Source organism: Salvelinus fontinalis, unplaced genomic scaffold, assembly GCF_029448725.1.
Source record: "Salvelinus fontinalis isolate EN_2023a unplaced genomic scaffold, ASM2944872v1 scaffold_1240, whole genome shotgun sequence".
In the NCBI taxonomy this organism is placed as follows: domain Eukaryota; kingdom Metazoa; phylum Chordata; class Actinopteri; order Salmoniformes; family Salmonidae; genus Salvelinus; species Salvelinus fontinalis.
Genome location: NW_026601449.1, coordinates 19,160 through 43,368, shown reverse-complemented (window position 1 = coordinate 43,368; position 24,209 = coordinate 19,160). Strand labels below are relative to the sequence as shown.

Here is a 24,209-nt window from a genome sequence, read left to right as displayed (position 1 = left end):
CATTTTGGATACAGCCCCAGGTGTGGATGACATGCAGCCTACTGTACCAACCAACCATCTTGGATGTGATGTGATTCTAGGGTCCTATGGGGATCACTGGAGCTCTAGGATTCCCAGGTAGTCCAGGTATAAAGGTGAGTACTGTTCATTCTTTAATAGTCCTCTTCTTCACACCAGCCATGTACTACATATTGGTGACTCAAACGTATAACCCAGTCCTTCCCCCTCAGAATTACATTTCATTCTAAACAGGCCCATTCGGACTACTCTATTCCGATAAAGATGTTTATATGAGGGTGTTTTTATGAGGGTGTTTGTTCATTATGAGCTATGCATCTGTTCAACAACGGTTGATTAGAGTGCATGTAAACACACTCTGACTGTGACACTGTTGTCTCCAGGGGCAACCAGGGCCCCAAGGAGCACGAGGAACAGGGGGCCAGCAAGGACCAAGAGGCGAGGCCGGACGCGTGGGATTGGCTGGAGCTACGGGAATTCAGGTGTTTGGCTATTTCATGATGCTAATAATCTCTACACCTACGGTAACTGTACTATCAACAACTCACCACTTCAGGGTGTAGACTGATTCACTGAAAATGTTCCTGAATCTGGTTTCTGATTGAAACGTCCATTGAAAGTACATTTTATGCTTAACTGACTTGTCGGGTTAAATTAAGTTTTAAAAAATGACATAAAAAACATGTTGATTTCTGTAGGGTCCAACAGGAACAGAGGGTGCTGCCGGAGCCAAAGGACCATCCGTATGTATAACTTCACCTACTTTCATCTCTCCTTGTTCATCTCCTTTTTCAGCTACTTCCTTCAATCTAATATATCTCTCACCTTCCAATCATCCAAATATTAATATCTGATGTATTATTCATTATTATGTATTATGTAAAATCCTTGAATGTATGTAACAGGGTGTTGGCCCCGACATGCCATGCTGTCTGGACAGTAGACTACAGCCTGTCCTGTTAGAATGGGCCCTGGTACAGAGTCACAGAGACAGTAGACTACAGCCTGTCCTGTTAGAATGGGCCCTGGTACAGAGTCACAGAGACAGTAGACTACAGCCTGTCCTGTTAGAATGGGCCCTGGTACAGTCACAGAGACAGTAGACTACAGCTTGTCCTGTTAGAATGGGCCCTGGTACAGAGTCACAGAGACAGTTGACTACAGTTTGTCCTGTCAGAATGGGCCCTGGTACAGAGTCACAGAGACAGTAGACTACAGTTTGTCCTGTCAGAATGGGCCCTGGCACAGAGTCACAGAGACAGTAGACTACAGTTTGTCCTGTCAGAATGGGCCCTGGTACAGAGTCAAAGAGACAAAAAGGCAGCCTGTCCTGTAAGACAAGTCATTCATTGATGTCAATGGGTGAACACAGGTTAGATACCTATTTTTTGCATAATGATGTGATTTCTACGCCAGGGAGCTCCAGGTATCCAGGGTCTGACTGGACTGCTTGGCCCCGCGGGGCCCCCCGGACCACAGGGAACCACTGGACTGCCCGGGCCTAAGGGCCAACTGGTAAGAGATTTGTTGTTTAATTTTGACCACTCATTTCATTGTTTGGCTCAAGAATGGTTGTCAGGTCCCTAGCTGTTACAAAGGTCATAGGAACTACTGCTGGTTTCCATGCTCCAGTTAAAATGCTATCATATGGCTACATGTTCATAACGCCGTCAGGAAAAGCTAGCTCTCAAACCTTGAGATCGTACATTGTCAGTAGACTTGAAAAACAATGTCATGTGAAACATCTATCCATCATATTCTTCTCTTCTCACAAGGGTGATTTAGGCGTTCCCGGATTCAAAGGAGAGGCTGGATTCAAAGGAGAATCTGTAAGATATACAATCCGTCATAATGAATGTATCTCTAATTCCATGGTTTAATAATGTACAATAGCAACAACCTGCCTTTCAACACATGCATGTGACGTAGAAAGGCAGGTGATGTTGAAAGGCAGGTGACGTTGAAAGGCAGGTTATATTGTAAGGCAGGTTATGTTGAAAGGCAGGTCATGCTGGCGCTGGTTTCTTTCTGAATGGGGTACATATCTATCTGAGCCTTCCTCCAAAGTTCAGCTTGTTCATTTATTGGGCCTTTGACAGAAATGTCTCTTGCATTATCGAGCAATGAGTTAAAGACAACATCAAGGGTAGCAACATTTTCCACTTGGCTATTCCATCAGTCTAGACCAGCTTTAAAGTGCTTAGTGCATGTTGAGCAGTTTGATGCTCCTAGGGACAAGTACGTTTATCCACACCCAAAGTTGAGTGCAACTACAATATATTCAATTCATTTTATGGTGTTCTTTAAAGGCCATAGAGTAAAATATAACAAACACAAATGTATGATGTGGCAGCCATCTTGTTTGATTATGACGTCATTGCAGGGTGCACCTGGTGATCATGGAGCGCTGGGTCCCATGGGAGAGGAGGGGAAGAGGGGAGAACGGGGTGACGCCGGGACTTCAGGCGCCGCTGGACCCAATGGAGAGAGAGTAAATCAGCTCTTTCACTCACTACAAGAACTTTGTCTGTCTCTGTCTCTTGTCTCTCATTCTCTCTTTCTTTCTCTCTCTCTCTCTCTCTCTCTCTCTCTCTCTCTCTCTCTCTCTCTCTCTCTCTTTCTCTCTTTCTCTCTCTGTCTTTCCTCAGTACATTCAATAACAGCAAACAGTAAAATTATTTGATTAAAATCAAAACCATTTAGCAAATTCTGTTAAAACCAATGTGTAATTTCCAGGGTGCTCCTGGCAGTAGAGGTTTTCCTGGTCAGGATGGGCTACCTGGTCAAAAGGTAAGTTGATTTCTCTTTCAATCTATAGAATAAGTCAGCCGGGTTAAGTCATTGAATAATAATATTATGCCATTCAAACGCCACACTCCATTCTGTGATCAGGGTGCCCAAGGTGAGCGAGGACTGGGTGGGTCATCTGGTGCCAAAGGTGCTGATGGTGACCCAGGACGCACTGGAGAGCCAGGTCTTCCAGGGGCACGGGTGAGATAACACACCTCTACCTCTCGTCAGCATTCTCTATCACAGAAGAAAATTCCTTTGTGGTGATCATCACGCTTATGTTGATCCTAGATGAAACAGACATGAGAAGTACATGAACAGAACCACCTAAAAAAGAGTCAACATTTTATTAAAATCCTCCCTTTTCTTTCCTCAGGGTCTGTCGGGTCTTCTCGGCTCCCAGGGTCCTGAGGGACACCAAGGACCAATGGTGTGTGGATATGAGTCAGGAAATATATATACTCCCCTACCCATTTATATATATATATATAAACTCAGCAAAAAAAGAAACGTCCCCTCATTGTAAATTGCATTTATTTTCAGCAAACTTATTAACACGTCTAAATATTTGTATGAACATAACAAGATTCAACAACTGATACATAAACTGAACAAGTTCCACAGACATGTGACGAACAGAAATTGAATAATGTGTCCCTGAACAAAGGGGTGGGTCAAAATCAAAAATAACAGTCAGTATCTGGTGTGGCCACCAGCTGCATTAAGTACTGCAACGCAACTCCTCCTCATGGACTGCACCAGATTTGCCAGTTCTTGCTGTGAGATGTTACCCCACTCTTCCACCAAGGCACCTGCAAGTTCCCGGACATTTCTGGGGGGAATGGCCCTGCCCTCACCCTCCGATCCAACAGGTCCCAGACGTGCTCAATAGGATTGAGATCCGGGCTCTTCGCTGGCCATGGCAGAACACTGACATTCCTGTCTTGCAGGAAATCACGCACAGAATGAGAAGTATGGCTGGTGGCATTGTCATGCTGGAGGGACATGTCAGGATGAGCCTGCAGGAAGGGTACCACATGAGGGAGGAGGATGTCTTCCCTGTAACGCACAGCGTTGAGATTGCCTGCAATGACAAGCTCAGTCCGATGATGCTGTGACACGTCGCCCCAGACCATGACGGACCCTCCACCTCCAAATCGATCCTGCTCCAGAGTACAGGCCTCGGTGTAACGCTCATTCCTTCGACAATAAAAGCGAATCCGACCATCACCCCTGGTGAGACAAAACCGCGACTCATCAGTGAAGAGCACTTTTTGCCAGTCCCGTCAGGTCCAGCGACGGTGGGCTTGTGCCCATAGGCGACGTTGTTGCCGGTGATGTCTGGTGAGGACCTGCCTTACAACAGGCCTACACGCCCTCAGTCCAGCCTCTCTCGGCCTATTGCGGACAGTCTGAGCACTGATGGAGGGATTGTGCGTTCCTGGTGTAACTCGGGCAGTTGTTGTTGCCATCCTGTACCTGTCCCGCAGGTGTGATGTTTGGATGTACCGATCCTGTGCAGGTGTTGTTACACGTGGTCTGCCACTGCAAGGACAATCAGCTGTCCGTCCTGTCTCCCTGTAGCACTGTCTTAGGCGTCTCACAGTACGGACATTGCAATTTATTGCCCTGGCCACATCAGTCCTCATTCCTCCTTGCAGCATGCCTAAGGCACGTTCACGCAGATGAGCAGGGACCCTGGGCATCTTTCTTTTGGTGTTTTTCAGAGACAGTAGAAAGGCCTCTTTATTGTCCTAAGTTTTCATAACTGTGACCTTAATTGCCTACCGTCTGTAAGCTGTTAGTGTCTTAACGACCGTTTCACAGGTACATGTTCATTAATTGTTTGTGGTTCATTGAACAAGCATGGGAAAAAGTGTTTAAACCTTTACAATGAAGATCTGTGAAGTTATTTGGATTTTTACGTATTATCTTTGAAAAGTCCTGAAAAAGGGATGTTTCTTATTTTGCTGAGTTTATATTTACTCCCCTGCCTATTCAAATCAAATTTATTTGTCACATACACATGGTTAGCAGATGTTAATGCGAGTGTAGCGAAATGCTTGACTCTTCACTTCACTGCTTGACTCTTCACTTCACTATTCATTTGGACAGTGATGTTAAAACATTTAATTTGGCTCTGTACTACAGAATTTTGGATTTTTTTATATTTATTTAACTAGGCAAGTCAGTTAAGAACAAATTCTTATTTACAATGACGGCCTACACCGGCCAAACCCTCCCCTAACCCGGACAATTGTGCACCGCCCTATGGAACTCCCGATCACGGCCAGTTGTGATACAGCCCAGAATCGAACCAGGGTCTGTAGTGACGCCTCTAGCACTGAGATGCACTGCCTTAGACCGCTGCACCACTCGGGAGTCAATTTGAGTTTAAATGTTTTATATGAGGTGATTTCATACATACCAGTATCTGTTTTACCGTTTTGAAATAAATGCACTTTATGTATCTAGTACCCCATTTGAAGGGGTCATAAGTATTTGGACAAATTCACTTATAGTTTATTAAAATTAGGTCAAAAGTTTAGTATTTGGTCACATATTCCTAGCACGCAATGACTCTACAGTCTTGTTGGATGCATTTGCAGTTTGTTTTGGTTGTGTTTCAGATTACATTGTGCCCAATAGAAATGAATGGTGAATAATGTATTGTGTAATTTTGGAGTCACTTTTACTATAAATAAGAAGAGAATGTTTCTGAACACTTCTACATTAATGTGGATGCTGCCATGGTTACGGATAATCCTGAATGATGAGTAAGAAGGTTTCAGATGCACACAGATCAGGCCCCAAAACATCCTAACCTCTCATCATTACAATAGCTTAGCATTTTGGGGGGGTAGGATATTTGTGTGTCTGTAGATTTCTCACTCATCATTATTCATGATTCATTCATGATTATCCGTAATCATGACAGCATCCAAATTAATGTAGAAGTGTTCAGAAACATATTAAATATGCAGGGGAGTGTATAATACATGTTTTTATCTATAAACAGGCCAAACATCAACCTACCTCTGTTTCTGTCTCTCTCTCTCTCTTTCTCTCTCCCCCCTTCCCCTCTCTCTCAGGGAGGAGGAGGAGAGGATGGGGGTCCAGGGCCAGCAGGGTCAGATGGTACCAGAGGTCCAGCTGGAACCATGGGTGTAGTAGGACCAAAAGGCTTTACTGTAAGTAACCCACACTTTATGGAGATCATGTGTGTGTGTTCCTTTCCACAATATACAGTAGAAGCAGCTCCATTAAACCCATCACATTTAGAATGATGAATGAAATACTGTAGTTGTTTGAATGCGTCTACCATGGACCATACGATGTCAGGAGAGACACAGGAATGCTACTTATATGATATAGGCTGAGGGAAACATTGACATGTTATTGATTGTGGATCATTGTTCATTTGTCCTCTCAGGGAGACCCTGGTAAGGCAGGAGAAGTGGGGACCCCAGGTGTTGCAGGACAGAGGGTAAGTACACTACACTCATCAGGGGTTCAAATAGGATTTTGTAGGTGGTGGAACTGCCCCGCAAACTGGTTCATTTCCAAATATAAACTGGGTGGTTCGAGCCCTGAATGCTGATTGGTTGACAGCCATGGTATATCAAACCGTATCCCACAGGTATGACAAAACATTTATTTCTACTGCTCTAATTAAGTTGGTAACCAGTTTATAATAGCAATAAGGCACCTCGGGGGTTTGTGATATATGGCCAATATACCACGGCTAAGGGCTGTATCCAGGCACTCCGCCTTGAGCCGTGCATAAGAACAGCTCTTAGCCGTGGTATATTGGCCATGTACCACACCCTCTCGGGCCTTATTGCTTAAATAAAACATTTTCAGTTTCCATTCTAAGCTTTCTCCCATTATAAGCTGGTAGAACTCTGCTGTAGTACCTCATAGTACACACTGACCACTGAGGACTGTTTCTCATACAGGGGGTTAATGGGAAAGCTGGAGAGATGGGCGCTGGTGGCACTGCTGGTCCAGCAGTAAGTATCTGGTTAATATGTTTCAATTAAACGATATATACCAACACAGTTTAAACATGAAATACTGTATGGGGTTATGGTAAGCTTAAACCGCTGCTGGTTGTCCTGTCCATACTTGACTTCTTTTAGGGAGTTGGAGGGAAGAGAGGAGAACAAGGACCTCCTGGTATGAATGGCTTCCATGTATGCTGTTTCACATGGGATTTATTCATCTTGTATTTACTAGAATAGAGACTAGTGATAGTTCTAGTCAATAAAGGGGAAATGAGAGCTATAATGGTGTGATGTATTTCAGGGTCTACCTGGATCTGCTGGTCCACCCGGAGAGTCTGGGAAACCAGGTGCTGAGGTACGGTATGACATCACGCCCGACTGTGACATACAATAAGCTCTATTTACAGTTGATTTGTTTACAGCTTATTTATGTTACATTTCAACAATAGATCATTTCTTTAGATAATGAACTAAATGTTGTTCTGTTGATAGACGCATGACTGGGTATGTGTGCCTTTGCCTGCAATGGACCAAACAAAGGCACATGTTAACCAGTCATGAGTCTGCCAACATAACGAAACACAGTCCATTCATTATCTACAGTAAGAATCTAGAAATGTAACAGGTTTTTGAGTTGAGTTATAGATCAACACTACTATTAGGTTCATCAACGTTTCTGGGTTATTTAATGCTGCATTTACACAGGAAGCACAATTCTGATCTTTTACCCTATTATTGATAGCAGGTTGGCATTTATTGGGATGACTCATGTTCTGGAGGCAGCTCTGCAGGGTAGTTACATGCTGGCACAGCCACAAAGTCAAAAAATCTTATTTTAAACCTAACCTTAACCACAATGCTAACCTTTTGCCTAACCCTAACCTTAAATTAAGACCATTTTTGTTTTTATAAATGTTTATGATATATCACCAATTTTGACTTTCAATCTGGCCCATAAACGTCAACCTGCTTCTTGGCAAAATTGCTGTTCTGGTTGGTCAAAAGACCAATTAGTGGAAAAATATCAAAATTAGGCTGCCTGTGTAAACAAGTTCGAGTTGATTTGTCGTATGCCCACGATACACATGGTATACACAGTCCAATGAAATGCTTACTTGCAGGTTCCCTCTCGACAATGTGACAACAATAAGAAATAGCAAAAGATAAGAATACAAAAATAATAAGGAAATTAACTCAGTAGAATATAATAAAAATGTAGCATAAGTATAAATGCAGGAAGTGTGTCAGGGAAGGGGATTGGACAGTAAGGAAGGTGGAAGAGGGGATTGAAACTGCCTGTCTGTTGTGTTGATGAAATGGTTTTGGTATTGTCATTCCCAGGGTATCGCTGGAGAGGGAGGGGCTGCTGGTCTCACAGGGCCAAGGGTAAGCCATCTTAATAGCTGATTTATCTATTCATTTGATGCCCATTTGAATACAACCCGCAATAGGGGAAAAGTAACCCTGCCCCTCTGCAGAGAAAATGCATCTTCCAACTGAAATCATAATCATATTGATATTTTTTCAATACAGAAGTACAATTACCTAATACATAATGGAAACCTATCGTGTGGCAAAATTCAGTTTTTTCCCCAATGCGGTTTTGTTTGAGTTCAGTCCTTATCTTCACTACTAAAATAAGGTTTGTAACTAGGGCACTGTGTTTTTGTTAATCATGTCACATGGCCTGGATTTTAATCTTCATGTAAAGCTTTTTCATCAAACTGTCCCATTTTTAAAATGTCAGAAGGTCCAGCACCATCTTCAGACAATTGCTTTAATTTTTTGGTCTAATTCTCATTTCTGGAAAAAGCTTAAAATCCAGGTCATGTGACATGATAACTAAAACACAAGGCCCTGTTTATAACATACAGCGCTGTAAAGACGTTGTTTGTAGCTGACCAGTGGGTGATTGTATCGCAGGGTGAGCGTGGCATCCCAGGAGAGAGAGGTGATGTGGGAACTAACGGACTACCGGGGCCCAAAGGTATTTCAGGGGGGCCAGGACCAGAGGGATCAAAGGTAAGTCTAGAACACATCACTTTAAAAGATGAATTTATTTGTGTCTTTATTCATTCAGTCATTTAACCAGGTTGTCAAATGATATCTCTTCCACGATGGAGGCCTAATGCAGATTAACAATGTAATGATAACCTCATATATCCATGTTATTTCCCACAAACATGATATGAGAGTTGTTTCTGTGTGTGTTCTTCCCCCAGGATGGGTCTGGAACTAAAGGAACCGTTGGGGAGCTGCAGGCCTGCAGGGGATGCCAGGGGAGAGGGGTATCCCTGGTTCTCCTGGTCCTAAAGGAGATGTGGTAAGTATCTGTGTTGGAGGGGAAAATATCAACCAAAACTTGGTAAAGTCCACAAAGTACCTCCAGAGTCCAAGACACTAGAAGGAACTACAAGTTGTAACCCTTCAAAGTGGTGTATTCCATGCTATAACTGGGTGGGTTCATTCTGCAGTCCTGTTCTGCTGACCCCTCTTCTCTCCTTAGGGTTCAGTTGGTGAGAAAGGAACCGAGGGTACTGCTGGAAACGACGGGCCCGGGGTGAGAGTTGCCTTACACATACATGTCTACACATACCTTTCTGAGTCACCTAAATGGATTACATCAAGGATTTAAGCAAAAATAACATCTTAAAATGTCACCCACAACAAAATTCTGTTAGGTTCAAGTTGAATGATATGTCAAAATGTAGTGACGTCATCATAACCAGTTGTAGGCCCTGGGTGGAGTGGAGTGACCTTTTGATGCACCTTCTAGTTTCATTGGTTTCATAACCATAGGAAGTTGTTCACAGCAAGTTGTCGAATATTTGAAATCCTGTTTGTTTTTCATTTGAAGGGACTTCCTGGTCCAGTTGGACCAACAGGAGGCATTGGGCTCAATGGTGATAAGGTAAAGCATTCACTCACTCACTCACTCACTCACTCACTCACTCACTCACTCACTCACTCACTCACTCACTCACTCACTCACTCACTCACTCACTCAAATGTATTCATGAAGGCCTCTTTACATCATCAGTTGTCACATAGTGCTTTAACAGTAACCCTGCCTAGACCCTAAAGGTGCATCCAGCATACAGTCACCAACAGCACTTAGACAGACAGACTAGATGAACATACACTGTAGCAGAGAACACCTATCCATATTAAGGCCTCAGTGCCTACCACAGATACCCAGACAATATATTATATTTGTTTGTTTTAGGGAGAGGCCGGCCCTAAAGGGCCCCCTGGACGTCGAGGAGCGCGAGCAGTGGCCGTAAGTACTGCGATTCATTTTGTAAAACTATTGACACGTGAAATACTGTAAGTTGTCTTGTGTACAATTGTGTACAATTGTCCCATAGTAAAAAAAGACAATTGCAACATACTGTTAATAGTTATCATATACCTCTGTACTGACCTCTGACCCAACATCTGTTATAGGGAGCTTCTGGGGAGCCTGGTCCAACCGGTGCAGTAGGATTCCCTGGGTCTCCTGTGAGTGGCTTTCAAACAATGTGGCGGTCTGTCACGCCCAATAGTGTCAGCTATGACAGGCGCCTTCCCTGTTGTATTGTGTCCCTTCATGCTCTGTTAATTTGTCAACCTTGGCTTGGTGTTGTTACAGGTGATGTCTGAACAGATTACGCTGCAAACATCCTCCTGTATAATGTTGAATACAAATTTCAGTAATGGTCAAAGTTAATAACCATTTCCATATAACCACATAGTAAATATTTCCATGGTAAGACTTGGAAGTCGTTTCGCATTGCGATGAATCTGCCCAGTAATCATGGTCATTGTGTCCGACTCTTCGCAGGGTCCTGATGGGCAACCCGGGGTCAAAGGTGAACCAGGAGAGAGGGGTCAGAAGGGTGAGGCTGGAGCACAGGGACTCCAGGGAACAGCTGGTAAACTTGGTTCCCAGGGTCCTGCTGGTGTGACTGGACTAAAGGGGGCCAGAGGAACACAAGGGGCCGCGGTGAGTGCGTCGTACTGAGGGTGACATATAACGGCTGGAGCATTCATAGAAACACTTCACCATGGTATTTACTGTAGAAATAGACCTGATCATGGCTATTCAGCACAGAGTAGGAATGCTTTTCCAGGGAATTCACAGAATATGTAGTACAGTATGTTGATATTTTCTGATAAGAATTTCATCTGTCATTTTCAGGGTGGGTCTGGTTTCCCAGGATTCCCTGGGGGAGTTGGTCCAGCAGGCTCTGTTGTGAGTTAATCCTACTATTGACCAATCAAATCACTTTCTACCTATGAGATCACCAATAAATTATTTCATAAACAATAGCAATATAGTGAAATATGTTATTCCATTACTCACGTTGTCTTTCCCCTCTTCCAGGGTGAGGTAGGGGTGCCTGGAGACATTGGTACCCCAGGGAAGGCAGGTACTCCTGGACTTAGAGGCGAGAATGGAGGCCCTGGGCGTGTAGGAGAGAGAGGGGCCCCGGGCCAAGCAGGTGGCCCAGGAGACAAGGGAGAGCCTGGAGAGGATGGACCAGGGGTAAATATGAGAGAGTTACAGAAGTAAAACATTTAGCTGTATCGTTCAAAGTGGTTTACAGAGCGAGACTTCTCTGCCATCCTCCATTACTCTATACTTCTTTTGATAGACTAGGAAATATCTGAAGTTACCATTGGCCAATGGGATGGTCTTTGTTTCTGACAGGGCCCTGATGGGCCGGCGGGACCACCAGGCATCTCAGGACAACGAGGTGTTGTGGGCATACCTGGAGTCAGAGGAGAGAGCGGGATGGTTGGGCCCCCCGGTACTGCTGTATGTATGGAACTCAAGTTCACATTCACCATTCATTTCTATAGTCTTGAGAGTAGTATCATTATACACTGAACAGAGTCCCAATCCAAGACTCAGTCAGATATACAGTACACTCATACACTTTCCATTTGTGTCCTGACCAGTGATGTCACACTTTTTCCCCAGGGTGCACCCGGAAAATCAGGTGCCCCCGGAACTCGGGGAGGCAAGGGTGCTGTCGGTGCAGTCGGGTTACCAGGGGCAACCGGACCAAGAGGGGACCTTGGTCTTACGGTATGTGTTTTCACTTAATTGACCCATGACTGTTCTGTCTGTAGGTTCAGTGAACACATTTCCATTAAACCAACTGTGGATTAAAACATACTTACACCTTTCATTCATGTGGGAATTATAATAGTTCCCCTGAAAAGCAGGTCTGTACTGTAACAGAAGGATACTGTACTATACAGCACAGGTAAACTTAATGCAGCAATCTGTCTTTACAGGGTAATGCTGGGTCTGATGGGGTACCTGGCAAGGATGGACTTATAGGAGCCAGGGTAAGACACAGCTACAGATGGACAAGAAACTTTATGGAAATGTATGATCAAACCATTTCACCAGAAAATCTGTCCTGTCTGTCTGTCTGTCTGTCTGTCTGTCTGTCTGTCTGTCTGTCTGTCTGTCTGTCTGTCTGTCTGTCTGTAGGGAGATAGAGGGAATCCTGGTGCTGAGGGTCTTGCTGGAACTCCGGGGCTTCATGGCTCTGTTGGTCCAGTCGGCACCTCTGGTGTCCCTGGGAAGAGAGGAGACAATGTGAGTAATCTGGACATTGCCACAATGCCATCGCAGAGTTAATTGCCACACCAACGTTCAGAGCCTTCTAGCCTTGAGACATGACTGTAGACCCTTATGGCGTTAGAGGTCATAGGAGTCTACAGTGTTTGAGGTCAAAACCCAGTATGAAAATATATGCACTCACTACTGTAACTCACTACTGTCTTCTCTGGATAAGAGAGTCTGCTAAATGACAAAATGTAAAAATGTAATGTTTCAGGGTTACGAGCTGTCATGCTCTGAGTAGATGTGACAAGGTTGGTAGTAGTAAACTCATTTCAGGTTCTATGATTTGATTTCCCTTGACATAGTTTTTTTGTTTTTCAACACCAGGGTGCTAGAGGGCCTCCAGGACCCCAGGGACAATCAGGGATCCGGGGGAAGCTGGTAAGAACACCTCTCTTACATTTCCTATGAAGTAAGTACACTACTAGTGGTAGTAGTATGCATGTTGATGAAGTAAGTACACACTACTAGTGGTAGTAGTATGCCTGTTGATGAAGTAGAGTACACACTACTAGTGGTAGTAGTATGCCTGTTGATGAAGTAGAGTACACTACTAGTGGTAGTAGTAGTATGCCTACTGATGAAGTAGAGTACACTACTAGTGGTAGTAGTATGCCTGTTGATGAAGTAGAGTACACACTACTAGTGGTAGTAGTATGCCTGTTGATGAAGTAGAGTACACACTACTAGTGGTAGTAGTATGCCTGTTGATGAAGTAAGTACACTACTAGTGGTAGTAGTATGCCTGTTAATGAAGTAGAGTACACTACTAGTGGTAGTAGTATGCCTGTTGATTAGTACATACTGTATAAACTAGTGATATGCAAAATCTGTTTACTTTTTCCCCGAACCAATATTGGTATCATATCGGTTTAAATGAATAGCATCAAAACAGTTGAATAACATTGCACTTCCAAGGCTTTGTAGCTCAGACAGCTGCTTGCTGATTGCCCATTGGGTCAGGTGTGAATGCCCGTGGTCCTAACCTACCCCTCAGTTCGAATACAATGGGAAGCTCGTTCCAAGTTTTAATGTCGCATGCAGTGAAAAGTCTGCCTTGCAAACTCAACAGCGCAATAATCAATAACAATGTATTACTAGGGGAAAAAACACAAGAAATAAGAAAAAGTAAGTAAGCATACTATACTGTATACAGGAAATATTTTAAAAGTCAGTTCCAATACCATATTTACATGTGCAGGGATACTGGAGTGATGGAGGTAGATATGTATAGGGGTAAGATGACTAGGCAACAGGATATAAGTTGAACAGAGTAGCGGCAGCTTGCATGTGAGTAGGTGTGTTGAGTCAGTATAAATGTATGTGCATATTATGTGTGAGTGTGCAAATGATGGAGTGAGTGTTTGTGTGTGTGTGTGTTGGAGTGACAGTGAGTGTGAGTGTGTAGGTCCCTGTGAGTGTGCAGAGACAGTGCAAAGATTTAAATAAAAGGTCAATTAAGATACAGAGTTAACTCAGATTGTCTGTGTAGCTATTTTGTTAGTTTGTTAGCTATTTATCAGTCGTATTGCTTGGGGATAGAAGCTGTTCAAGAGCCTGTTGGTTTCAGACTTGATGCACCGGTGTCTCTTGCCGTGCGGCAGCAGAGACAATAGTCTATGGCTTGGGGGGTTGGAGTCTTTGACCACTTAATCGCCCATCAACAGGCAGTGAAGTATACTAAAGAGCCTGTGAGAGGGTTCTGTGCCTACAGAACCGCTATCACGATATGCCTTGCTCGTATTGATATCAATATCAAATGATATCGAAATCATATTGAATTCTCAATATTGATGCCCAGCACTAACATGAACCTATGATACTGACACAGGAACCTGTATCTATTGACAGACCAGTAAACCCATGTTGTATAAGTCTCAATGAGTGTTGATCTGGATAAATCTGCTCACAGTAATTTACAGCAAATGATCATGTCTTTTTTTTAATCCTAGGGGCCTCAAGGGCCACAGGGAGACAGGGGAGCCAAAGGAGACCAAGGAGAGAGAGGGCAGAAAGGCCACAGAGGCTTCACTGGATTGCAAGGCTTACCTGGGACAACAGTGAGTAAAAACTGCCCAAGCACTATTAAAAGGCATAATCTGTCATTTAATTTATGGAAAATTGTATTAACTTCGCAAAATCAATGAAATGCTTTTATTATTAATTATGTCAGCCAATAACAGGCTAATCAATGGCCTTCTGTTTGTAGGGACAATCTGGGGATGTTGGAGCTCGAGGAATTGTAGGACCTACTGGACAGAGAGTAAGTACACTGAATAAGCTGTCAATGCCTCAGTATAATGGTCAATTTGTGTGTGCTGTTTGTTTCCCTTTATAAATCTGATTGTGTTTTTCATCAGGGGCCCCCTGGTGTGGTTGGCCCCGCGGGAGGTGATGGCCAAATCGGGCTGACCGGGCCCATGGGCTCCCCTGGACCAAGAGGAACCAGTGGAGACATCGGACCTCAGGTGAGACGCTAGAGACTAGTGGTTCTGTTGTCATTATGCTGGTTGGATCCGCTATGACTTTCAAATGGATGTCAGAACAAACCAGGCTTTGGATGTTGATCAATTGCTTCTCCAATAGAATTGCTTGTTAGATTAAGCATGCAAATAATTCATACATGTGTCGTGTCTTTGGCTATGCCGTATTAAATGATATGACATGCTATTCTATAAAATCCTTTCTCTGTAATTAATATTACCTGATTGAGCTAGTCATGTAAATGTAATTAACTCGAAAGTCGGGGCACGACAAAATAATATTTATAGAGCAGTTATCTTCCGAATAAACTCTTAAAGACCTAGTAATATTTTACATCAATAGCAGTCAATATTAATCGTCACCTTATTTCTTTCTCATCTGAAAGTTGTAAATTCTTGGTTATCTTCATGAACCCTGGCTAAGAAGTTGAATCAGCAATACAAAATTGGGTTTAATTATTTATTTACTAAATACCTAACTAATCACACAGAATTACATATACACAGAATGAATCATACCTTGATTACAAATTACGTCATAAAGGAAAACGTCCCTAGCGGACGGAACAGATATGACAGCTGGTTACCCAAAGGAAAGGGGGCTGGGTTTGAGTGAAAGAGCGGGAAGACTGAAGAACAAAGGGAGAAGCAATGTCTCTATCGGGCCGTAGGCAACTACTCTATCGTAAATACAGAATCTTATGCATTCTAAATTACCGCCCATTTGGAAAAGGAAAAGGCAATGAATATTTACTCTGAGCTGCGCTTCAGTAGGTTGGTGGTAGATGGAAGGCCGAGTTGCCCAAGAGTTCTTCCATCCTTTGAAGAGCGTCTCTGGTGGTAAATTGGATACGTTGTAGTAACGTCATTGTGTGGTAGACGGGATACTCTGTCTGTCCTCCCCTAGCCCAGTTTAAAGTGGCCGCTGCTAACTCAACGGCTAGGAGGTATCACTTCTGTAGTGAATAAGAGTTCAAAGTTCATACCATTCGCAACCAAAGCTCACGCTGAGGTTGGCTTCGTTCTGTAGTTATTATCTGAACCCTTCTGACATCGGATCGTCATCCTAATGTACCCGGAACAGAAGGTTACATTTTCGTCAAGGGCTTATATAATGGAGGGAGAAGGGTGTGTCTTCATAGTTTTATAACCCATGTCTCTTCACAGGGGCCACTGATTGAGCAGAGCCCTAACCTTATGAAAACCCAAATCTCTCATTTGGAAGCTAAAATTACATTTAATCTTTTCACCAATCATTTTATATTTAAACATTTGAATTGCACAACAATTCCATGTGAATCTGATAACTATAATGTGTAGACTTTCCACTGTACCGTTAATGTCATCCTATCATTGATGAGAATGTCTCAGATGACAACTGAACTGACATCATATTCATTAAGTACCAACGGATATGTTCAACTGGTTGTATTCCCAAAATATGGTTCATTTCCCCCCACCTGATATTCCCAGAATCTCTGTTTAGCAAAGGCTATTCAAGAGTCCCTCTGTAGAGTCAAGAGAGAGGGAAGGGAGAAAGGTATTTATGGGGTATCATAAACCTTACCCACAGGCCAACGTCATGACACCTGTGACACATTCAGTGTTTCTAATGCAAAAAAGCCAACAAGGAGACATGGCATATCAAAGGACAGTAACATACCTGTTTCTTGACTTCTCTCCTCTTTTCCAGGGGCCTCCTGGGGATGCTGGTCCCCCTGGTCCCCCAGGGACCCCTGGCCCTCCCACTGCTGGGGCTGATATGTTCGGCTTCAGCAGCTCCTTCGACTACGACTACGGCGAGGACCAGGATGGACCACCTCCACCCCCAGAGTTTAACGGGGATGAATCAGCCCCCCCTCAACCCCCTCCAGAGTCCAACTGGAACGACTCCGGCCCCCATCCCCCTCCAGAGTTCAACGAGGATGAGGCGCGTCCCAATAATGCCTCGACCGTCCTCGGGGCAGACCAGAGCGTCCAGACCACGCTGAAGAGCCTCAGTGGAAACCTGCAGAACATGAAGTGCCCCGATGGCAGCCAGGCCAACCCCGCCAAAACCTGCCAGGACATCAAGCAGTGCCATTCCCTTAAAAAGACTGGTAGGTCCAGTTTTCACCACAGACTGTGTCTTCTCTTGTTTTTAACTGCTTTTTGTCTTGCCTATTCTTTACTCAAGCTTTTGTTTTGCTGCGACGTAGTTAGGGTGTTATAGATGAATTAATGGATGCATATACTCGTTAGGTGATATTGACTTTATTGACAAGTGGAGTCCGTGTGTCTAATAGATGATGAGATACTTGGTCTTTCCATGTCCAGGAGACTACTGGCTGGACCCCAACCAGGGCAGTACCAAGGATGTTATCAAGGTGTTCTGCAACATGGAGACTGGTGAGACCTGCATCTCAGCCCACCCCATCTCAGCCAGCATCCCTCGCAAAACATGGTGGACCAAATCCACTCCCACTGCCAGCAAACCTGTCTGGTTTGGAGCAAATATGAATGGAGGAACTAAAGTGAGTATATAAAATATACACGATGTCTATTCAATGAAGGCATGTAGTATATAGATGATAGCATTACACTGTGGATACCTCTAAAGCGGCCAACTGTTTCTATGAATAAACGAGCTACCATACTGTAGAATAAATTCACCAAGCACAATACTGCTTTAAAAACATACATCCTCTGCTGCTTTGATTATATAGCAATGGAAGACTTCTTTCTGTCAGAAAAATAGCTGGAGATGTTTGTGAAAAACTGTTACAACTCCAGGTGTATTTTTCTAACATTGATGTAAAAACTGAAATGCTGATTAATGTACAATAGTGTCCCTGTGAAATACTTTTTTTCAATAAACTTCTGATTCCAGTTTAGCTACGGCAACAAGGAGGAGCTGCCCAATGCCGTAACCATTCAGATTCGGCTGTTTCGCCTGCTTTCTAAGGAGGCTGTCCAGAATGTCACCTACCACTGCAAGAACAGCGTGGCCGTGAATGACGGAGCCACAGGCAACCTGAAGAAGGCTCTGATCCTCAAGGGCTCCAACGGACAGGAGGTCAAGGTTCAGGGCAACTCCCGCCTCAGATACACTGTCCTGGAGGATGGCTGCTCCGTAAGTCACCTAACTACCTACCTACCTACAGTACCTACCTACCTATACCTACTTATACCTACAGTACAGTATACCCACCTACCTACCTATGCCTACCTACCTATACCTGCCTGCCTACCTACCTACCTATACCTACAGTATACCTACCTACCTAACTACCTACCTACCTATACCTACACTACCGGTCAAAAGTTTTAGAACACCTACTCATTCAAGGTTTTTTTTTTTTTTACTAGTATCTACATTGTAGAATAATAGTGAAGACATCAAAACTATGAAATAACACACATGGAATGATGTTGTAACCAAAAAAGTGTTAGCCACACTTTGCCTTGATGACAGCGTTGCACACTCTTGGCATCCTCTCAACCAGCTTCATGAGGTCGTCACCTGGAATGCATTTCAATTAATAGGTGTGCCATGTTAAAAGTTAATTTGTGGAATTTATTTCCTTCTTAATGCGTTTGAGCCAATCAGTTGTGTTGTGACAAGGTAGGGTTGACTCTCATGAGGACCGCCACAGGAAAGGAAGACCCAGAGTTAGGGGGGTAGACAGAAGATAGCCCTATTTGGTAAAAAACCAAGTCCATATTATGGCAAGAACAGCTCAAATAAGGAAAGAGAAATGACAGTCCATCATTACTTTAAGACATGAATTTCAGACAATATGGAACATTTTAAGAACTTTGAATGTTTTTTTAAGTGCAGTCGCAAAAACTATCAAGCGCTATGATGAAACTGTCTCTCATGAGGATCACCACAGGAATGGAAGACCCAGAGTTACCTCTGCTGCTGAGGATAAGTTCATTAGAGTTACCAGCCACAGAAATTGAAGCCCAAATAAATGCTTCACAGAGTTCAAGTAAAAGACACATCTCAACACTGACTCTTCAGAGGAGACTGTGTGAATCAGGCCTTCATGGTCAAATTGCTGCAAAGAAACCCCTACTAAAGACATCAATAAGAAGAAGAGAATTGCTTGGTCCAAGAAACACGAGCAATGGACATTAGACCGGTGGAAACTTGTCCTTTGGTTTGGAGTGCAAATTGCAGATTTTTGGTTCCAACCGCTGTGTCTTTGTGAGACGCGGTGTGGGTGAACAGATCTCCGCATGTGTATTTCCCACCGTGAAGCATGGAGGAGGAGGTGTTATGGTGTGGGGGGGCTTTTCTGGTGACACTGTCTGTGATTTATTTAGAATATAAGTCACACCTAACCAGCATGGCTACCACAGCATTCTGCAGTGATACGCCATCCCATCTGGTTTGGGCTTAGTGGGACTATCATTTTTTTTTCAACAGGGCAATGACCCAACACACCTCCAGGTGGTGTAAGGGCTATTTTACCAAGAAGGAGAGTGATGGAGTGCTGCATCAGATGACCTGGCCTCCACAATCACCCGACCTCAATCAAATTGAGATGGTTTGGGATGAGTCGGACCGCAGAGTGAAGGAAAAGCAGTATACAAGTGCGCAGCATATATGGGAACTCACTGAAGACTGTTGGAAAAGCATTCCAGGTGAAGCTGGTTGAGAGAATGCCAAGAATGTGCAAAGATGTCATAAAGGCAAAGATTGGCTACTTGAAGAATCTCAAATATAAAATATATTTTGATTTGTGTAACACTTTTTTGGTTACTACATGTTTCTATATTTGTTATTTCATAGTTTTGACATCTTCATTATTATTCTACAATGTAGAAAATAGTAAAAAAAAAAAAAAAACTTGAATGAAACCCTTGAACTTTTGACCAGTGGTGTACTTCTACCTACAGTATGCCTACTGTACCTACCTACACCTACTACCTACAGGATACCCACTGTACCTACCTACCTATACCTACTTCTACCTACAGTATACATACCTACCTACCTACCTTTGCCTACTTCTACCACAGTATACCTACTTCTACCTACAGTATACCTACTTCTACCTACCTATACCTACTTCTACCTACAGTATACATACCTACCTGCCTGCCTACCTACCTATCTATACCTACCTATCTACCTACCTACCTACCTACCTACCTACCTACCTACCTATACCTACTTCTAACTACAGTATACCTACTTATATCTACTTCTACCTGCCTACCTACCTACCTACCTATACCTACTTCTACCTACAGTATACATACCTACCTGCCTGCCTGTCTACCTACCTACCTACCTACCTGTACCTACTTCTACCTACAGTATACCTACCTACCTACCTATCCTTTACCTACCTACCTACAGTATACCTACCTACCTATACCTACTTCTACCTACAGTATACCTACCTACCTATACCTACTTCTACCTACAGTATACCTACCTACCTATACCTACTTCTACCTACAGTATACCTACCTACCTATACCTACTTCTACCTACAGTATACCTACCTACCTATACCTACATCTACGAAAAGTATGTGGACACCTGCTCATCGAACATCTCATTCCAAAATCATGGGCTTTAATATGGAGTTGGTCCCCCTTTGCTGCTATAACAGCCTCCACTCTTTTGGGAAGGCTTTCCACTATATTGGAACATTGCTGTGGGGACTTGCTTCCATTCAGCCACGAGAGCATTAGTGAGGTTGGGCGCTGGTGTTGGGCGATTAGGCATGGCTCGCAGTCGACGTTCCAATTCATCCCAAAGGTGTTTGATGGGGTTGAGATCAGGGTTCTGTGCAGGCCAGTCAGGTTCTTTCACACCGATATCGACAAACCATTTCTGTATGGACCTTGCTTTGTGCACAGGGGCATTGTCATGATGAAACAGGAAAGGGCCTTCCCCAAACTGTTGCACAGGATTGTCTAGAATGTCTGTGTATGCTATAGCGTTAAGATTTCCCTACACAGGAAATAAAGGGCCTAGCCTAAACCATGAAAAACAGCCCTAGACCATTATTTTTCCTCCACCAAACTTTACAATTGGCACTATGCATTGGGGCAGGTAGTGCTCTCTTGGCATCTGCCAAACCCAGATTTGTCCGTTGGACTGGAAGATGGTGATGCGTGATTCATCACTCCAGAGAACGCGTTTCCACTGCTCCAGAGTCCATTGGCGGTGAGCTTTACACCACTCCAGCCGACGCTTGGCATTGCGCATGGTGATCTTAGGCTTATGTGCGGCTGCTTGGCCATGGAAACCCATTTCATGAAGCTGCCGACGAACAGTTCTTGTGCTGACATTCCTTTCAGAGGCAGTTTGAGTGTTGCAACCGAGGACAGACGATTTTTACGCGCTACGCGCTTCAGCACTCGGCGGTCCCGTTCTGTAAGTTTGTTTGGCCTACCACTTCATGGCTGAGCCGTTGTTGCTCCTAGACGTTTTCCCTTCACAATAACAGCACTTAAAGTTGACCGGGGCAGCTCTATCAAGGCAGAAATTGGACGAGCTGACTTGTCGGAAAGGTGGTGCCATGTTGAAAGTCACTGAGTTCTTCAGGAAGTCAATTCTGCTGCCAATGCTTGTCTTTGGAGATTGCATGGCTGTGTCCTCAATTTTATACACCTGTCAGCAATGGGTTTGGCTGAAATAGCCGAATCCACAAATTTGAAGGGGTGTCCACATACTTCTGTATATAGTGTACCTACCTACCTACCTACCGACTTACTATGGCTGTTGCTGTGGCCCTATTACCGCAACACCGGCAGTCATGACAGCAGTAAAATTCAGCTTGACTGTTGAGTCATGGTAATATCCTCTTATGCACTCTGGACATGCTTTAGGAGTACCCAACTTGCTAACTATCATCAGGTCCTAATCGCTATTGGCCTGGTACTCAGGGCTCTATTGTCCCTCCATCAGGTCTTAATGGTCTGGTACTCAGGGCTCTATTGTCCCTCCATCAGGTCCTAATGGTCTGATACTCAGGGCTCTATCGTCCCTCCATCAGGTCCTAATGGTCTGGTACTCAGGGCTCTATCGTCCCTCCATCAGGTCCTAATGGTCTGGTACTCAGGGCTCTATTGTTCCTCCATAAGGTCCTAATGGTCTGGTTCTTAGGGCTCTATTGTCCCTCCATCAGGTCCTAATGGCCTGGTACTCAGGGCTATATTGTCCCTCCATAAGGTCCTAATGGTCTGGTACTCAGGGCTCTATTGTCCCTCCATAAGGTCTTAATGGTCTGGTACTCAGGGCTCTATTGTCCCTCCAGCAGGTCATAATGGCCTGGTACTCAGGGCTCTATTGTCCCTCCATCTGATCCTAATGGCCTGGTACTCAGGGCTCTATTGTCCCTCCATCAGGTCCTAATGGCCTGGTACTCAGGGCTCTATTGTCCCTCCATCTGATCCTAATGGTCTGGTACTCAGGGCTCTATTGTCCCTCCAACCACTCTGACATCAATGCAAATGCAACCGAAAATCACATTTAAAAAAATATATAAAAACAGTATGTGCTTTTAAAACTCACCTCACGGTGATTGAAAAAATGTCATGACCGTCACACCCCTACTACCTATCTATACCTACCTGCCTACCTACCTACCCGCCACCCCCCCCCCCCCCTCCCCCGCCCAACCAACCAACCATCTACCTACATGCGTTGTTGAATGTCTGAATCAGGTGTGCCAAAGTGGTCTGGGAAGTGGGAACAAAAGCCTACCCACCCTGTCTTTTAGTATTTAGTATTGTATAATTAACTAGTGCTAAAGCAGCAGTTACTCTTCCTGGGGTGAACACAACACATAAAACATGATATAATACAGAACATTAAGAGACAAGTACATCACAAGGACAGAACTACATACATTTAAAATAAGTATACAAGCTTTCATACATGTATGCCTTCATAATCATCTGATTATGTGGTTCTGTCCTATTGTTTACTTGTTTACGTTGTATAGGACAATGAGTTGAATTCAGAATTATAGCTACGGTATGTCTTCTTCTCCTGTGTCTGCAGAAATCGAATGGAGACTGGGGCAAGACTGTGATTGAGTACAGAACTCAGACGCCAGCCAGACTACCTATCGTAGACTTGGCCCCCATGGACATAGGCAAGGAGGATCAGGAGTTTGGCCTGGACATCGGACCTGTGTGTTTCTCATAAACCCAAAACACATGGATGGATGGATTGATTTATTGAACCCTATGAGGAGTGATTTTTTAGAACGCCATCCTCCATTCTGTTTAAAGAGGCAATCTGGATTTCAAACAACAAAAAAGCACTCACTTTTTAGTTACATTCTTCAAGAATCAATGGCTATATATCACTCATTTAAAAGATTGCCCCTTGAAGAATTAGGTTTCAGTTCAATAACTAATACTGAACAACAACCCCTTGTGATGTCATCAATTAGAATCGGTTGGAATGTTGTCGTCCATTCTCCTCCAAAGGGTTAAACATTCCCAAGACTCTTGGACTACCTGCTGAAGCGATCAGCTTTGTACATAAAGGCAGGGCGGAGAAACGACAGTACAGTATATGTCCTGCCTGCTACTAAAATATTTATTGCTTCTTTCCAAGAAACAACTAAAGTTGTTAGTGCAATGGTACTGGTAGTAATTACTATTGAAGAATGCAGGTGTATTGTATTAAGAAGATTGTGTCATGATGGAGTTTCAGGGCCTGAAGGTTTCAGCTTGTTGAAAACATGACAATTTATGGAACTTAAGAGTCAGTGTCGTATGACGTTCCATCATACATTTCTTTACCAGTTTCTCAGTGAATGCCACTAAATAGATATACTGTCACTTGATGTAGAGACAAAACAACAACAATTGTATTCCTTTTTCTAATGTAAATGCAACATAAGAATGTCAATTGCTCGTCACACGTTTATTATTCCTGTTTATTATTGATATGATGATATTTTCTTCTGTCGACTGATGGTGTTACACCCAATAAAATGAATCTCATGCCCTGTTCAGTCAATCTGGTTTAAGGTTCAGGTCAGGATGAATAAAACAAATACCTTCCCATTTAATAACAGTGTTTGAATTACACAGGGGCACAACTTGAATTTCAGAAGAGGGGAGGACATAATGTTTATATTTCTTTAGCAATTTCAGAAGGTGGGGACATGTCCCCCCCCCCCCCCCCCCCCCCGTCCCCCGTCCCCAGTCCCCAGTGAAAGTTGCACCCCTGGAATTACAAATTGGGGAGATTTCACCAATTAGAAAAGAGAGACAATCCCAGAAGGAAACATTAACAAGAGCACACAGACTATTTATGTT

General features: G+C 43.7%; 1 protein-coding gene across 1 annotated transcript in view; it reads left to right on the top strand.

Annotated features, from left to right (window-relative positions):
- LOC129848862 (collagen alpha-2(V) chain-like) overlaps positions 1-23,900 on the top strand; it is a gene marked incomplete at its 5' end in the record, with an annotated part of 29,679 nt that extends 5,779 nt beyond the window's left edge. The window contains 35 exons of the mRNA XM_055915959.1: positions 81-134; positions 402-500; positions 717-761; positions 1,435-1,533; positions 1,794-1,847; positions 2,402-2,509; positions 2,755-2,808; positions 2,911-3,009; positions 3,185-3,238; positions 5,901-5,999; positions 6,242-6,295; positions 6,768-6,821; positions 7,117-7,175; positions 8,157-8,201; positions 8,739-8,837; positions 9,057-9,138; positions 9,322-9,375; positions 9,673-9,726; positions 10,042-10,095; positions 10,263-10,316; positions 10,639-10,800; positions 10,996-11,049; positions 11,182-11,343; positions 11,509-11,616; positions 11,782-11,889; positions 12,102-12,155; positions 12,304-12,411; positions 12,766-12,819; positions 14,391-14,498; positions 14,648-14,701; positions 14,799-14,906; positions 16,615-17,020; positions 17,238-17,434; positions 17,791-18,033; positions 22,936-23,900. Coding sequence (XP_055771934.1) covers positions 81-134; positions 402-500; positions 717-761; positions 1,435-1,533; positions 1,794-1,847; positions 2,402-2,509; positions 2,755-2,808; positions 2,911-3,009; positions 3,185-3,238; positions 5,901-5,999; positions 6,242-6,295; positions 6,768-6,821; positions 7,117-7,175; positions 8,157-8,201; positions 8,739-8,837; positions 9,057-9,138; positions 9,322-9,375; positions 9,673-9,726; positions 10,042-10,095; positions 10,263-10,316; positions 10,639-10,800; positions 10,996-11,049; positions 11,182-11,343; positions 11,509-11,616; positions 11,782-11,889; positions 12,102-12,155; positions 12,304-12,411; positions 12,766-12,819; positions 14,391-14,498; positions 14,648-14,701; positions 14,799-14,906; positions 16,615-17,020; positions 17,238-17,434; positions 17,791-18,033; positions 22,936-23,082 — 3,447 coding nt within the window. The remainder of the gene's footprint in view (positions 1-80; positions 135-401; positions 501-716; positions 762-1,434; positions 1,534-1,793; positions 1,848-2,401; positions 2,510-2,754; positions 2,809-2,910; positions 3,010-3,184; positions 3,239-5,900; positions 6,000-6,241; positions 6,296-6,767; positions 6,822-7,116; positions 7,176-8,156; positions 8,202-8,738; positions 8,838-9,056; positions 9,139-9,321; positions 9,376-9,672; positions 9,727-10,041; positions 10,096-10,262; positions 10,317-10,638; positions 10,801-10,995; positions 11,050-11,181; positions 11,344-11,508; positions 11,617-11,781; positions 11,890-12,101; positions 12,156-12,303; positions 12,412-12,765; positions 12,820-14,390; positions 14,499-14,647; positions 14,702-14,798; positions 14,907-16,614; positions 17,021-17,237; positions 17,435-17,790; positions 18,034-22,935) is intronic.
- Positions 23,901-24,209: the final 309 nt, after the last annotated feature.